The sequence below is a fragment of the Abramis brama genome (genome assembly GCF_963993115.1).
Source record: "Abramis brama genome assembly, chromosome: 14".
Taxonomy (NCBI): Eukaryota; Metazoa; Chordata; class Actinopteri; order Cypriniformes; family Leuciscidae; genus Abramis; species Abramis brama.
In genome coordinates this window covers 8,182,141-8,197,652 of record NC_139976.1, presented here as the reverse complement: position 1 = coordinate 8,197,652, position 15,512 = coordinate 8,182,141, and the positions used below count along the sequence as shown (strand labels likewise).

At 38.0% G+C, this 15,512-nt stretch overlaps 1 protein-coding gene across 2 annotated transcripts in view; it reads right to left on the bottom strand.

The window, feature by feature from the left end:
- Nucleotides 1-7,753: 7,753 nt before the first annotated feature.
- tekt3 (tektin 3) overlaps nt 7,754-15,512 on the bottom strand; it is a 45,867-nt gene continuing 38,108 nt past the window's right edge. For both annotated transcript variants that reach the window (XM_084135388.1, XM_084135387.1), the window contains exons 4-9: nt 15,045-15,128; nt 14,270-14,340; nt 14,002-14,145; nt 13,659-13,881; nt 10,652-10,806; nt 7,754-10,508 (exon numbers count right to left, since the gene is read on the bottom strand). In XM_084135388.1, coding sequence (XP_083991514.1) covers nt 10,292-10,508; nt 10,652-10,806; nt 13,659-13,881; nt 14,002-14,145; nt 14,270-14,340; nt 15,045-15,128 — 894 coding nt within the window. In that variant the 3' untranslated portion in view covers nt 7,754-10,291. The remainder of the gene's footprint in view (nt 10,509-10,651; nt 10,807-13,658; nt 13,882-14,001; nt 14,146-14,269; nt 14,341-15,044; nt 15,129-15,512) is intronic.

Below are 15,512 nucleotides of genomic sequence, written 5' to 3'. Positions count from 1 at the left end.
TGCATTTGCATCTATAAAAATATGTGCACTTTTTGTAAATTAATAAATTCCTTTTTTGAAATTTAGTTTAATTCATCTGCAATACTGCATTATAATTTTCCCAGGTGTCTGTTATTCCTCATGTCCTCAACTTCACTTTTACCATCAGTCATCAGTTAGTATTTCGGTTAAGTTTAAAGGAACACTCCACCGTTTTTTGAAATAGGGCTTATTCACCTTCTTTCCTACATTTAGATAGGTGGGCAAATGCATTTTTGTCTCAGTGCATGCATTGTTTTAGTTTGACAGGGTCGGCGCTAGCTTAGCTTAGCATAATGAATGGAATCCTTTGTTGCCAGCTAGCATGTCCTGAGTAAAAGTGATATAATTTTTTTTTAAAACCCACCTAATTACTTCTTGTGGCCTGCGTATTCACAACAAGTACAAATAGTGATGCAGATTAACACTAGGCGATTTCCTATGCAGATATTGACTTGGGACTATATTAGGGGAAAGCACAGGCAAAGCACTGCTACTTGGGCGCAGAGATATCACGCCCAAGTAGCAGTGCTTCGCCTGTGCTTCCCCCTAATATAGTCCTTAATATATAAGTCAATATCTGCCTAGGAAATCGCCTAGTGTTAATCTGCATCGCTATTTGTACTCGTTGTGAATACGCAGGCCACAAGAAGTAATTAGGTGGGTTTTTAAAAAAATTTATATCACTTTTACTCAGGACATGCTAGCTGGCAACAAAGGATTCCATTCATTATGCTAAGCTAAGCTAGCGCCGACCCTGTCAAACTAAAACAATGCATGCACTGAGACAAAAATGCATTTGCCCACCTATCTAAATGTAGGAAAGAAAGTGAATAAGCCCGATTTAAAAAAACGGTGGAGTGTTCCTTTAAGTCATTTATTTTATTTTATTTTATATTTTATTTTATTTAGTGTGTTTACCCATAAAACTAAATGCATAGAAATGGTTAAATATTAGTAATCATAAGACAAATTAGGACATTGTGGTCAAATGCCATTAGTAGACAACCCACATATTTCATTTAATGGCCTCCATTCTGTTTGTTTGCCAGACCAGTATCTCCAATATTAGAACAGACGTACTTTGGAGATGCACTTCCATTATGTGAAAAATGCTGTTGGCATTCGCCCATAACAGACATTTTCCCAATCCAAAATTCCATTCACTAAAATGTTTTGATTTTCACTGATATATAAGTACATCATTATGTGACACATGTAGGTGTACAGGGATAGTAACCGTTAATGGATCTTTGAGTGTTTTTCCAGGTACCATGGTAGTCCCATATATGCCAATGTTTGTAGAAGTCTTGAGTAGAGAGTGGTAGTATAGGATCCATGGCAGTAGTGTTAGTGTTGAATACACACACACACACACACACACACACACACACACACACACACACACGCACACACACACACACAACCTGACCAGGCTCTAATGTTACACTCTACAGCCATTAAGAGTGTGATTTATGTTTGTGAGTCACTGAGAGACAAGGCCAGACTTAAATGCAGGGGTGTGTGTTTTGGAGTATGTTGGTTAAGTGTTTGTGTGTGCCCACATTTTAAGAGATTTATCCAGGACTTATCGGACATGTTTGGGTTTGTAAAGTGGTTTTGACTCCTTGACTCTAAATATTTGGTGATTGGAGACCAACAACATCATGTTGTGTCCATGAGAAAAGTACTTGATTCTCTGTATACAAGCCTATACAAACCCAAGGACAGATAGGCACAATAATTTATTATAGTTTAGAGAAACGCGTCATGCCCTGCAACAGCTTAAGTTGGAACAGAAAAACCCTTCATGCATAGCAAAGGAAACAGAACAAAATAAACCCTGTGAGGCCATGTGTGACATTGATTTCACTCTGGATAATGGGTCTTGTTAGGCATCATGTCTTGAAGGACACGAGCCATTTCAAGGGAACAGGACATACAGACTTTATGAAACCACTTAGCAATATTACTTGTCCAGTTTTAGTTTAGATATTGGTCTATATTTTGCTTTATAGTTTTTACTTTAATAAAGGTATCGTTCACGACTTGACGATATCGAAATTGACGAAATCTTGACAATACTTTGACGTTTTGTTCTAAAACGTAAATTACACACACCCATAGTGAAAACGCGAAATTTGAAGCAGTTATGTTCATTTTTGAAAATGTATGTTTTTAATAAGTAACTAGATAAGACAGTTTGGGGGGTGTTGCAGAAGAAAACGTCAAAGTACTGTCAAGTTATGTTTACCACAATCTTTATTTTACTTTATTATTTTATTTTACATAAATTGAAAAAAAAAAACCATTATAAAACCCCAAATGAAAATCTCGAAGGAATCAGCTGTGATCTTCCAAGTTTTGACGTTAAATCTACACCACTCTATTGACGTTCTTTCCCAGTAATCCTCATATCTGGTATGAGATTTCTTTTTCCAAAAGTGAGGGACTTATCACAGCAAAATAACAGGAAACTCATTAAAGCTATCAACTTCACACCCTGAGCGGGTTTTGTAGTAGAATGAGTCAGACTCTAAAGAACCTACCAGGAAATAAACATCATGAGTGGAAAGCAGCTAAAGAAAGTGTGCATGATAAAAAACAACGAGCAGACTGTCTGTGGGAATAAAAACAACTGATCCCTTTTATGACTCGAGGGATGAGAGTAAATAAAGGACTTTCAAGGACTGCACAGATGTTTGGCTACTATTATACTCATTCAGACCTGTCATCATGTTTTCATTATGAGCACTAAGCTCACACATATAGTACCTAGACGGTGTACAAATTGATCCACCAACCCAACACAAGCATATATACTTATATTCTTTGTTGATCTGGCCTCTCAATCTCACTTCCCCTAGTTCCATTCTGATGTTGTGTGTCACACTTCCTGCAGTTTCCCTGGAGACGAAGCCATAAATAAACACCAGCGGATAGTATAAAAGAAAAGACTGGACTCTTGAATCATCCCACAGCATGATTCAGCAGGAGACAGAGAGGATAGGAGAGACAGCGTCTGCAAATTTAGCTTCCTTTCATTCTAAACTGGCTGTCGATATGATAGTCATTTAACCGATCAATCAGATGGAGCCCTCAGACTTCCAGTGGACATTTCTGTAGACTTTTGTCTCCGGCCAGGCTAACAGGGAACGTTCTCAGAAGGTTCTCTCAAAGTTATGAACAAACATTCTTCCTGTAACCTTAATAGAACGTTTGTTCAAAGTCATCTGGTCTTTAATAATATTCTCGAAACATTAGCTCAAAAACGTTATTTACACATTAGTCTCGCGTTGCCAGACCTTCATACTCATGGCCACCCAGACAGCAACATAGTGTCGGCCCAGATCCGGCCCACATCTGGTATGCGTGGAATACACATGTACCAGATGTGGCCCGGATCTGGGCCGACACTATGTTGCTGTCTGGGAAAGTACCGTCCAAGATGCCATCTGACTGACATGTAAAGCAATCAATCACATTTTGTTTTGTTCAGCATCATGTTTAGGGTTGTGAAAAGTCAATGTCCCTACAATAACAGACCGGTGTGTAAAACTTTTGGATGTATTTTAAAGAGTATGTGCAGTGAACTTCACATTCATTTGAAAATGCAGCGTTAATTTGATCATGATAAGTGTTCATTTTCACATAACGGTTCCCTTAAGTGGATGTTTTGAACGTTCAGAGAACATTTAGAAATTATGTTTTAATAACTTCATTGAAACATCAAGTTCTTAGAACATTTTTTGTTAGCTGGGAGGCTATATAGCGTGTGTGTGTGTGTGTGTGTGTGTGTGTGTGTGTGTGTGTGTGTGTGTGTGTGTGCTGTACAACTTGAAGAAGTTTGAGGTCACACAATCATGAATGGCAGGGATTCCCTTTCTACCCGTTGTGGTCTAACTGCAGTTAAACAGGGCAGTTGGGTCTGCATATCATGTCTACTTCAGATTTCCTGTTTTATGTTACAAATGACATGTCCCGGCTAATAATTTTGTGGTTTGAGGGCCTCCATTTCAAGGAAAACTTTCTCTCTCCTTTTTCATTGTACTCTGTACTGCTATATTGTTGTAGAATGTGAACTATTTCCTGACACAGAATGCATCCTTTACTTCAGCCTTGCGCTCACTCAACCCTGAGGTCATTATCATTATTGGATGCACCTGAAATATATTGTATTGTCATAGACTGGCACCACTGTTACTGTGGTAGTAAGTTATATGACAATGTAGAAGAGCCTGTATATTTATTTGCAGAAATGTAAGCACAATGCATTTATCTCTGGTCGTTTTGTGCTGTTTTTAGGGAATCACCTCCAATTTACAATGCCATTAATAGAGTCGGTAAGGTACGATTTTTGTCAAATGTTTTCGGAGGAAATATCTTGTGAAATATTATTACAATTTAAAATATATGTTTTCTATTTTAATATATTTTAAAATGTATTTTTTCTATGATGGCAACACTGAATTTTCAGCATCATTACGCCAGTCACATGATCAAATTAATCTAATATGCTGATTTTGTGCTCAAGAAATATTTCTTGATGCATTTGATAATTTTGTTGAGGATACATTTAAAAATAATAATAATTCAAGATTCTTTGATAAATAGAAATTTAAAAATAACAGCAAATATAAATCCTTTGTAACATTTTAAATGCATTTTACTGTCTCAAGTTCTTCCAAAAAAAAAAAAAAAAAAAAATCTTACTGACCCCAAACTTTTGAATGGTAGTGTTCTTTACAAAAACATATCTAGGTAGTACCATGTTACAATTATGGTATTTATTTCAATTTCAGCGTGTTTTTTACAATATTGTTCCAAAGCAGCGTCACAATTTTTTATTTATTTTTTTGATAATGCAATAATGTTTTAGATATACCATGGTGCTGAATGATTACCATATTCATGTACCATGGTATTTATGGTTCTCCAAAGTATTTAAAAAATACCATTATTCTGTTATGGTGTCCAAAGACCATGGCAAAACCATTAATTTTCTATAGTAAAATAAAATTAATTTCTTTTTAAATGCATTTCATAGTCTAAATGCATTCAGCTGTGTTGCTCATGTGGTGCTCACCAAATCATCAATGCTAAAATATTGATATGAAAGAGGATACTGTAATCCCTGTGCAATCGTACGTCTCTACAGAGAGATGTGGAGATCTAATGAGAGGACTCTAATGAGAAAAGAGTTGGCTTGCTGATTGGATGTTAAAAATAAAGGCTGAATATGTCAAGACTGTAGTGAAGATTCCAGAGTACATTCTCTGAGGACAGGGTTAAGAGGAGAGGGCTAAGGCCAGCTATTTTTGTATCCACTGAATCATATGTTTTGTTGAGAAGAGAAAAGCATGCACGTCCCTAGCTAAAGTTCGGGCTTGAGGTATGTGGTCTTGACATAGATGTAAAGAAGAAGAGTGAAAGAGAGAGAAGGTGGAACCAGAGAGCCTCTCCTCTGTCATTAACTCTAATTATGTAATGCTGAGAGATTTTAAGAGCTCGGTAATGTGAAATACACAATGGTAGAGGCTGTTTCAGAATGAGTGGGCTCTGGATTGCTTTCTGGAATGGAGAGAAGGGAGGATAGATATGTCAGGGGAGTGATAATTTGGAATGGAAACATCTTCCTTGTCCTCACGGTCATACATATTTTCTACTCAAAACTACATTACCGATTGACTGAGTATGGACATCGTATACTTCATTATTTATTGACACAACCAAATAGTTTTCATGGTGGTTTTGAAAAGAACACTACTAAATTACAGTGTTTCCATCACTATTGACTCTACAGCACTAAACTAAAACTTTAGCTGAAAACCAAACTAGCTGACACAATATTGCAAGTTACTTTATCTATTTTTGTTTCACCAACTCAAATAGTTCCAAACATAGAAACAGCGGAACTGTTACGTGTCTCAGAGCAACACGGGTTGATTGAATGTCTCAACGACTCACAAGTCTGTTTTGTTCCTGATTGAATCAGTGTTTTTGAACGAATCGCTTGAGTGAATAATTAAATGATTCACACAAAACAGTCTCTTTTATTCCTAAATTATTGTGTTTTTGAACGAATCGCTTTAATGAATTAATAAATGCCTGAGTGAATGATTGCATTGTTAACGCATAAGTAACATTTGTTCCTGGATCAATAAGGCTGTGTCCAAAATCACATACTCTCTTGAGTATTTACTTTGAATAAGTGACTACTTTGTGACCGTTAAAAAGTATGTTCTATATAATTGCGTGTAGTATGAAAGTAATTCAGACATGCTACATTCGCCATGTTGTCATTATCATGTGACCTGCAAGCGTCAGTTGCGTCGCTTCACTGTCATTCACATCCTCTGCCATGGCATCATGGGATTGTAAAGTGTCCATCGTATGCGCACTTCAGAATCTCACCGGAAGTATTAGGTCATCCGGGTACTTTTTGCCTACTCTTTTATGAGTACTGTGAATTCGTACATACTTCTTTTGTCAAATACTGTTATTCGCCTACTATAGGGAAGTATGTGATTTCAGATGTCACAATATAACTTGCAGAAAAGTCCCAGTGCTGTTGGATATCAGCAATATTGGAACGTCACTCAGCTAATCCGCCTCGAGGACCATAACTAACTGTTGTATAATTCAACACCTCATCATATTATGGTGATTCATGAACAGCGCTTATGAGCCAATTCTTTTTAATGATTCAGTCAAAAAGACTTGCAAATCAGTCATTTGCTCCCTCAAAAGTGCTAAAAGAATTATAATGGTATCAGAATCGTTAAGTGGAATTTGAATCAGAACCAGAGTCATGAAGAGTCACTTCAACCTCAGTTAAAGTTGAAAGTCACAAACACAGTTCTGTGGCATTTTTATTGACCTGGGGTGCGTTTCCCGAAAGCATCGTTAGCCAACTATGGTCGCAAGTTCCCTCGTTACCAATAGAGTTCAATGGACATTGCGATGAACTTGCGACCATAGTTGGCCAACGATGCTTTCGGGAAACGCACCCCTGGGCGACTTTCAAGATTGTAAACTCTGTGCAAAGCTAACGTTTGCACCTTTTCATCAGTGTCCAGCTGTGTTTGGACCACACTGAGATTCTAACTGATACATGAATACATCCAGACTGTACTGTTGGCAGATATCATGGTCTAAAGTAGTGGTCTGTGTGTAAAAGTCAGTGAGAAGAGAACCGTGGGATCCAACTTAAATTTTAGGCACAGCTGGCCACCGCATGACTCTCCTGGGCTGGCAGGGCCCACACTAATGTTTTATGTTTTCTTTGCTGGAAACCATGAGAACAACACTTCAGATGTGACAGTAAGGTGGCGAATGAAGCCAAGCTGACACTGAAAACTGGCCAGCAGGTTTTACAACCTTCTCATAGCCCTGCATGAAGATCTCATAAATCCTGAAAAGCAAATAATATTATCTGAGAAAATTGCCAAACCATTCAGCAGTAAGTAACACATTATAATGTCTCCAGAATCTCCTTTTTATGTCAACATCCGATCAAACAGTCATATTTGTCTTAAGCAACACATTCCTGCAATATTTCAAAGGTCAAGGGTTAGGCTCTGAAATGGAGCTCTTATTCAGACGTGTGGAAACCAATTTTGCTCCTGTCTGATGATTGTAGCAAACATCTGAGACTCTAAGGACCACTGTGAACTCGATATAGTCAGGAAGGCTTTCACAGCCATGATAAGAAACCTGAAAAGAAGAGAGAACTGGGGATTTTAATATTTAATTGGTGCATTACATTCTTTAGCAGCAGATAGGATAAGAGAACAGTCAGTCACTGAACGGGAAAACTGATGAGATGTGGTGTTAGATGTTATTTGGGAACCAGAAGATTGAAGGTTCAGGACCCACAATGAGCAACCCGAGCTGTCAAAATAGTGTTTCAAAGCAAGGCATTTGCATGGGGTTGCTCAAGAGAGGCTGTTGCTGTCAGTTATACTTGGGATGAAAATGTAATCAAAATTACTTGCATGCAACTTACACTCATTTTGCACTGTAAAACATTCAGACTACAGAGCAGACTTTAATTTATATGTAAAGAGTTTGAAGTGTCTTTGAGCAGAACACCAATGTGTTGTATACAGGAGAAAACACGCTCCCCCTCTGAATCAATAAACCCAGATGCTGTGTGTATACTTAACAATGAGTCTGCTTGCCTGTGGCATCTGCTTCTGAAGTGTGTGTCTGTACTTCAAAAGAACATGAGAACTACAGCTCCTCTGTGCTTTGGTAAACTCAGGGAAGTGTGGAGTAAAGATCACTTTATCAGTGACAGCCCTCAAGTGGACCTCTGAACTAAACAAACAAAAGCAAGGTGTCGTGTCCACTGTCTGCAAACTGTCAGAATCATGTCACACTGGTGTAGAAATCAGACCTCAGTTTAACAGATGTCTGGAGCTCTTAAGATAACTGATGAATTTAGCTTTAGGCCTAAATGTATTAATGTTTTCTAATAGACTAACAAGGAGCACTACTAATCTGATTAAAGGTGCATTCACTGCTCAAATCACTTTATTTCCCCCCTTAATGGCCAGTAATTTTTAAAGAGCACAACACAATTTATTTATTTATTTTCTATGGAACAAGTTTTTCCTCTATACTTCATTTCCATGTCACAACACTAGAATCAACTTGAGGCTTTATGCATGGTAAATATAATATTGAGTGGTGCAAATAAAGTTACTTCACTAAAGGACAATTTTGCTATTTTTTCTAGCAGTTCAGGGATTATTGATTTTTTAAATCCAGACAGTCAAAGTAGACTACAAGAGACAATCATTTCTAATCATTAGCCTACAATAGGGGCTTTCGCACTGGTTAATTCTAAGAACTAGCATCCAGATAGGATCCCCGAGAACGAATGGTTCCCCTACGAACATTTTACTGTTTGCGTTCGCACCGCCAGTAAGAACTCTGAAGTGACGTAAGCCACGCTTGTTGTGACTTTTATTTTGACGGCGCAGCGGACCTTTATTTTTTGAACGCCAGCCAGAACACAGTTCTCGCATTAGCAGTGTTCATTAGTTTACGATCTGTTTAACACGTTATTAAATATAACTGTTATACAAAGAAAGTAGACACTAGACAGTATGAAAAGGGATTAGCGTTTGCCGTGTGGTTGATGTCCAATGTTGTTAGATGAGCAGAAATAGGCCTACGTTTCTTTTGGTCCGCTCAAAGTTGCGTTGGATATTCTCCTTAGCATAAAGGTTAAGAGGCCCATCTATCACGGTTTCCATGTTCATAGAGTTAGTTTGTGGAGTAAATATAGGCTAGGCTAATCTGTGTGTTTACACGGCTTTTTAAAAAATGGCGGGTGCTGGTCTTTCGCGTGCGTTTGACCAATCAGTGTCACTTAGTTCCTATAGTGCCGGGATATAGTGCGTTCAAGTCCTCCTGGGAAGTTCGTACTTTGTGGGAAGTTGTGTTTATGGCGGCAGGTGTGTTCAAGTCACATTTTGTCGGAGTAAGATGGCGGTGTACTTTCTCTTAATTAATTACACAAAAATACAGCAAGGTTCTTAAACTCTAGTTCTAGAAAATGAAGAACAAAGAAATCAGGTGTACATTTGTTTTTTTAATGTTTTTAATTTTAATTTATGAAGCCACTGCAAACATTATTGTTACATTACATTTTTATATTGTAATGCCATCATATTCTGTGCAATTAGCTTACTTTGCTGTAAATAGAAAAGTCTAGCAATATCACTGCTAAATACCTTTAATTGTGGTATTCCGCCATGTTTCTCACTGACACACCCCCAACTTGTAAAGATCGGGGCTCAAAGAAAGTCCTGAGCTTCCCACTCGTATTTACGACATTTTGGTGGCGTTCATGTGTGTTCAACTCGTAGATACGATCTTTACGAGATGACTTGATCTCACCATTAGACTCTACTCTGAAGTAGGAGCTAAATTAGTTCTTCCGAAAGGAGTTCCTAGAACTAAAATCGTTCCTAGTTCCTGCGGTTCGAACATGCCAAGAACCGGGTACTTCCACCAATAGTTCTATAGGAACTATGAAAAGGTTCCTCCGGTGCGAAAGCCCTTAATCATTATGGTGTGTTTAACCTAATTACCGTAAGTGAAGCAATAATAGTGAGGTATAAGATTTCAATCCACTTAATTAAGAGGACTAAGTATAAACTGTCAACCTGTTCTGACACTAATCTTGCAGTTTATGTTTTAAACATCAACATTTTCTAGATTAATGGTTAAGCAGCTTTTAGAGAAGGTTCTGGAGGATCTAGGTGTATCCGACTAGACGAGGAGTGCTGGGAAAGCTCTTCCTCATGCTCATGCATTTTTCCTGATCCAGGAACAGAGAGTTGGCCTTGATTGACAGGTCATGCTCCAGAGTAACTTTCGTCTTCACCAGGGTCTGCAGGGTGTTCTCGGCCTCCATCAATCTCTGTCTCAGCTTATGAATGGTGTCTTCAATCTCCCTCACTTCTATAATCAACCTGAGACCAAGGGAAAGACAAGGAGAACAGAGCTTTTTGTGTTTGATTTTACAAAACATAAGTTGTCTGTACATGTATCAAGACCTTTTCATGACAGTTAACACAAATATTGTTTGCTTGTTTTTACTGACTTAATAGGTTACCTATGGTGAGGGCTGTCTCTGCAGAGTTCAACGTTGGGTCTGCGAGTCCTCTCTTCCAGGCGGGTTTGGGCCACTTTAAGTGGGTTCTCTTTGTCTCGGATTGCCTTTTTTAAAGCTTCGATCAGCATCTCAGTCTGGAAGATTTCCTGAAGAGTCTGAATGTGGAAACAAGAAAGCAAGAGAGAGAATGAGAGTTGATTGAATAAGTGACAAAGTCACTTATTCTCTGTGTCTGACTTCTCGACCCTTCTCAAAGTTAAAACTGTCCAGTCAGGTACACTTATTTCTATTGTATATCATAATTGACAGTCTAAAGCACTTTAATCTGAAATTAGGTTGGTATTGCTCTCTTCTGGGCAAATTTCCCACCCACCCACCCACCCACACGGCCATGCCAGGACAAAGCAGAGAGAGCAGAAATTTAACCTCTGGGTAAGCATGACAAATTTGGCTTTTTGTTTATTTTTTTTATTTTATTTGTAAATTACTTAATAGAATTCAAAATGCCACAAAACTTGATTTCATTTGTTCTTTACAGAAAATGTAATTCTACTAATTATCTTGCTTACTAATTATTTGGTTTGCCAAGCTATAGAGTAAATTTGTATAAAACATTTAAGCATGCCAGATTAGAAAGTTATAACCAATGTTAAATTAACTTCAAAATGTCATTAAACTGTATGATATGTAAGGTATCTGAAAGGACTTTATAGTTCTCCTCGTTACAGTAGGCCTGTTATCCACATAATGGTCATAAAAAATAGTCAGGATCAAGTGTCTAGTTACAGAGACATCTCTTACATAGACACACTCCCTCATGAAGACATTTTGAAGTAATCTCATTTTGACCAATCACCATCATGAATGATGGTTGTTTATTGGTTACCTCATGCCTCTGATTACAGCCGTCAAGGGCTTAAACATTATGGACAGCTGACAGAGCTTCTTCATGTCCTTCATTAACCTACAGTCTACAGTCATCTACAATAGACTCCAGAGCTTCCCGTCTACATCTTTACAGCATACACAAGTAGGCAAAGAAAAGGCCGTTTACTTTGGGTCCTATCCAGTTAAAGTGAAGTAAGTAAGGAGGAAGTAGTATACATCCTATTATTACTAAACAACATGAGACGAATACTACTGTTATTCCAGTTTGTATATCTCTAAGATAAAAGTTTACCTTCAAAAGTGACTGAAGGACCTGGATAATTTTAGACTGACATACATTAATGTGTATCAATCAATCAATCAATCAATACATACAGTGAGGAAAATAAGTATTTGAACACCCTGCTATTTTGCAAGTTCTCCCACTTAGAAATCATGGAGGGGTCTGAAATTGTCATCGTAGGTGCATGTCCACTGTGAGAGACATAATCTAAAAAAAAAATCCAGAAATCACAATGTATGATTTTTTAACTATTTATTTGTATGATACAGCTGCAAATAAGTATTTGAACACCTGAGAAAATCAATGTTAATATTTGGTACAGTAGCCTTTGTTTGCAATTACAGAGGTCAAACGTTTCCTGTAGTTTTTCACCAGGTTTGCACACACTGCAGGAGGGATTTTGGCCCACTCCTCCACACAGATCTTCTCTAGATCAGTCAGGTTTCTGGGCTGTCGCTGAGAAACACGGAGTTTGAGCTCCCTCCAAAGATTCTCTATTGGGTTTAGGTCTGGAGACTGGCTAGGCCACGCCAGAACCTTGATATGCTTCTTACAGAGCCACTCCTTGGTTATCCTGGCTGTGTGCTTCGGGTCATTGTCATGTTGGAAGACCCAGCCTCGACCCATCTTCAATGCTCTAACTGAGGGAAGGAGGTTGTTCCCCAAAATCTCGCAATACATGGCCCCGGTCATCCTCTCCTTAATACAGTGCAGTCGCCCTGTCCCATGTGCAGAAAAACACCCCCAAAGCATGATGCTACCACCCCCATGCTTCACAGTAGGGATGGTGTTCTTGGGATGGTACTCATCATTCTTCTTCCTCCAAACACGTTTAGTGGAATTATGACCAAAAAGTTCTATTTTGGTCTCATCTGACCACATGACTTTCTCCCATGACTCCTCTGGATCATCCAAATGGTCATTGGCAAACTTAAGACGGGCCTTGACATGTGCTGGTTTAAGCAGGGGGACCTTCCGTGCCATGCATGATTTCAAACCATGACGTCTTAGTGTATTACCAACAGTAACCTTGGAAACGGTGGTCCCAGCTCTTTTCAGGTCATTGACCAGCTCCTCCAGTGTAGTTCTGGGCTGATTTCTCACCTTTCTTAGGATCATTGAGACCCCACGAGGTGAGATCTTGCATGGAGCCCCAGTCCGAGGGAGATTGACAGTCATGTTTAGCTTCTTCCATTTTCTAATGATTGCTCCAACAGTGGACCTTTTTTCACCAAGCTGCTTGGCAATTTCCCCGTAGCCCTTTCCAGCCTTTTGCTTTTACAATGCTTTGAGGGTCAGAATTCTAGCTGATAGACAGGTGTTCAAATACTTATTTGCAGCTGTATCATACAAATAAATAGTTAAAAAATCATATATTGTGATTTCTGGATTTTTTTTTTAGATTATGTCTCTCACAGTGGACATGCACCTACGATTACAATTTCAGACCCCTCCATGATTTCCAAGTCGGAGAACTTGCAAAATAGCAGGGTGTTCAAATACTTATTTTCCTCACTGTACATCACTTTGCAGTATGGATTGTTTTGTGAACCTGTTGTGACCTTTTTTATGCAAAAAAAAACTTGACTAACATCATACTTTTTTGTATCTATAATAATAATTCTTTGTGACTGATTTGACTATTGACTTGTTTATTTTACAATTTGCAAATTCCTACTTATATTTACTATAATGCATTGCTTTTGAGATGAGGTCAAATAAAAACGAACTGCTAAAGACCTGACTTATAAGCCAGTTTTCACTTGATTAGACTTGAACTAGGACCAAAAAGAGCGGTTAAAAGTAATGATGCAACGTTCAGCATCCTGTGGTTACCTTGGCCAGGTGAGCTTGCAGACTGTTCTTGGTGTCTGCCGTCTCAGAGATACGGTTGGTGAATGACACGTTTACGGTGTTAAACTGGTTCCACATCTCGTTTGAAGTGGCATTGAGCAGAATTTCAATCTCATCACGGAGTTTGTGAGATGCGGCGCGTTGGCTCTGAGAATGCAGGATGTTGTCGTCGGTGAACTTCGACCAGGAGTCTGGAAGACTGATACTGTTGAGACCATAAAGAAAGTAAATTCTAACATTGATTTATTATTAAGAAAAATCCTAAAAACAGACTCATATCATTCATTGGATTTCATTGTTGTTTTTTAAATAAAATAAAGCTCACGATGGGTCCAGGCGATCGATTCCTCTATAGTAGCTGATTCCATCAGAGGTGTTCCTGAGATGGTGACACCTGTCATCGATTCTCTGAGCTGTTACCTTGTCACTCAAATCTCTCTCCAGCTCGTGCTGTGCTGCACGATTCGACCTGAGGATATTAATCAGTATAACCTCACATGCATTGTGTTTCAAAGACGCCATGATCATTTGCCAAACTATAGGTATGTCATTTAAAATTGAAAGCGAAATTGTATGGTTATTTAGAGACTCACGCTAGTTGAGCAATAGCTCGCTCTAAATGTCGCCTCATTCTCTCCTGACATGACTTAATCACCTCTACTTCCTGTAAAAAAGGCAACATTTTATTTAGCAAATAGAAGTTGCAACTACTTTATGTGAGTTATGGATTGATCTATAATTGAGACATGAAACAAAGACCGCTTACTTGAAAATCAGTTGCCTAGGACAAGTTTGTGGTCATATAAAATATTTGACCTCATAATGCTCAAATGGACCCTTTTTTCATATTTTGGGGGTTCTCAGAAGCAGAAGTCATCATAGTTAACATATAAACTTCTATAATGGTGAATAAGAAATTACAACAAATATTTGTTCCCTTTTAGCAAAAGAAAAAGATAAATTTACTCACTCTATGTTTTTGATCATTGTTCTGGCTCTAATCCAGGCAAAAACTTTGACAAAAACATGATTTTCTCAGCTTTTTGTACAAAAGGTTGCTTTTTTATGAAACGTACTTAAGTGTTGATAAAAAAAAAGAATGCATGAAGCTAGGAAGGGAAAAAAAAAGCTGGCAAGGAAATAGTTAATTGAAAATATAAAAAACTTTGCTAACTGTGGAAACGCATCATCACAGTCTGTGAAAAGACTCCACTGACCAATCAGAATTACATTCCAGAGAGCCATGTATTACATTTGATGTAATCAAATGGAAAACACATTGCTTAAGAAAGCTCCTCAAAATCCTTGATTCATTACTGATATTTGAGCTTGTTTTTTTGGTTTAGATAAAGGCTCAGGTGACCTCACCTTAATCAAATCTTTCTCTACATCATCATGAACCAGATCAATGGACATCCGTTTCTCCCTGTGGAACAAACATTCCTGAGACACCTGGAGAGGAAAGAAAGCAATTAATGTAGTAATTAAAAATATATATATATATATATATATATATTATATTTATATATATATATTATTAAAAATTTATATTTTTTTTTACAGTGTTCAGAACTAGATATAACAGCGCCAAATAACAAATGTTTTTTTTAAAGTTTTAATAATGACAGGATATTACATAATACACCTCACTCCTCACAAAAGTGACAACGGAAGCTCTAGTAAGCAATCACGTCACTATGGAAACATCTTGTGATCATTCTCGTGGTCAGTCCTGCGGTGTGTGCCGCAGTGACTCTACACTAATTTGGAACTCATCCAGCACAACACTAATAGTCACTGTGGTCTCTATGGAAACAGTCTGTTACTGTGACTCAG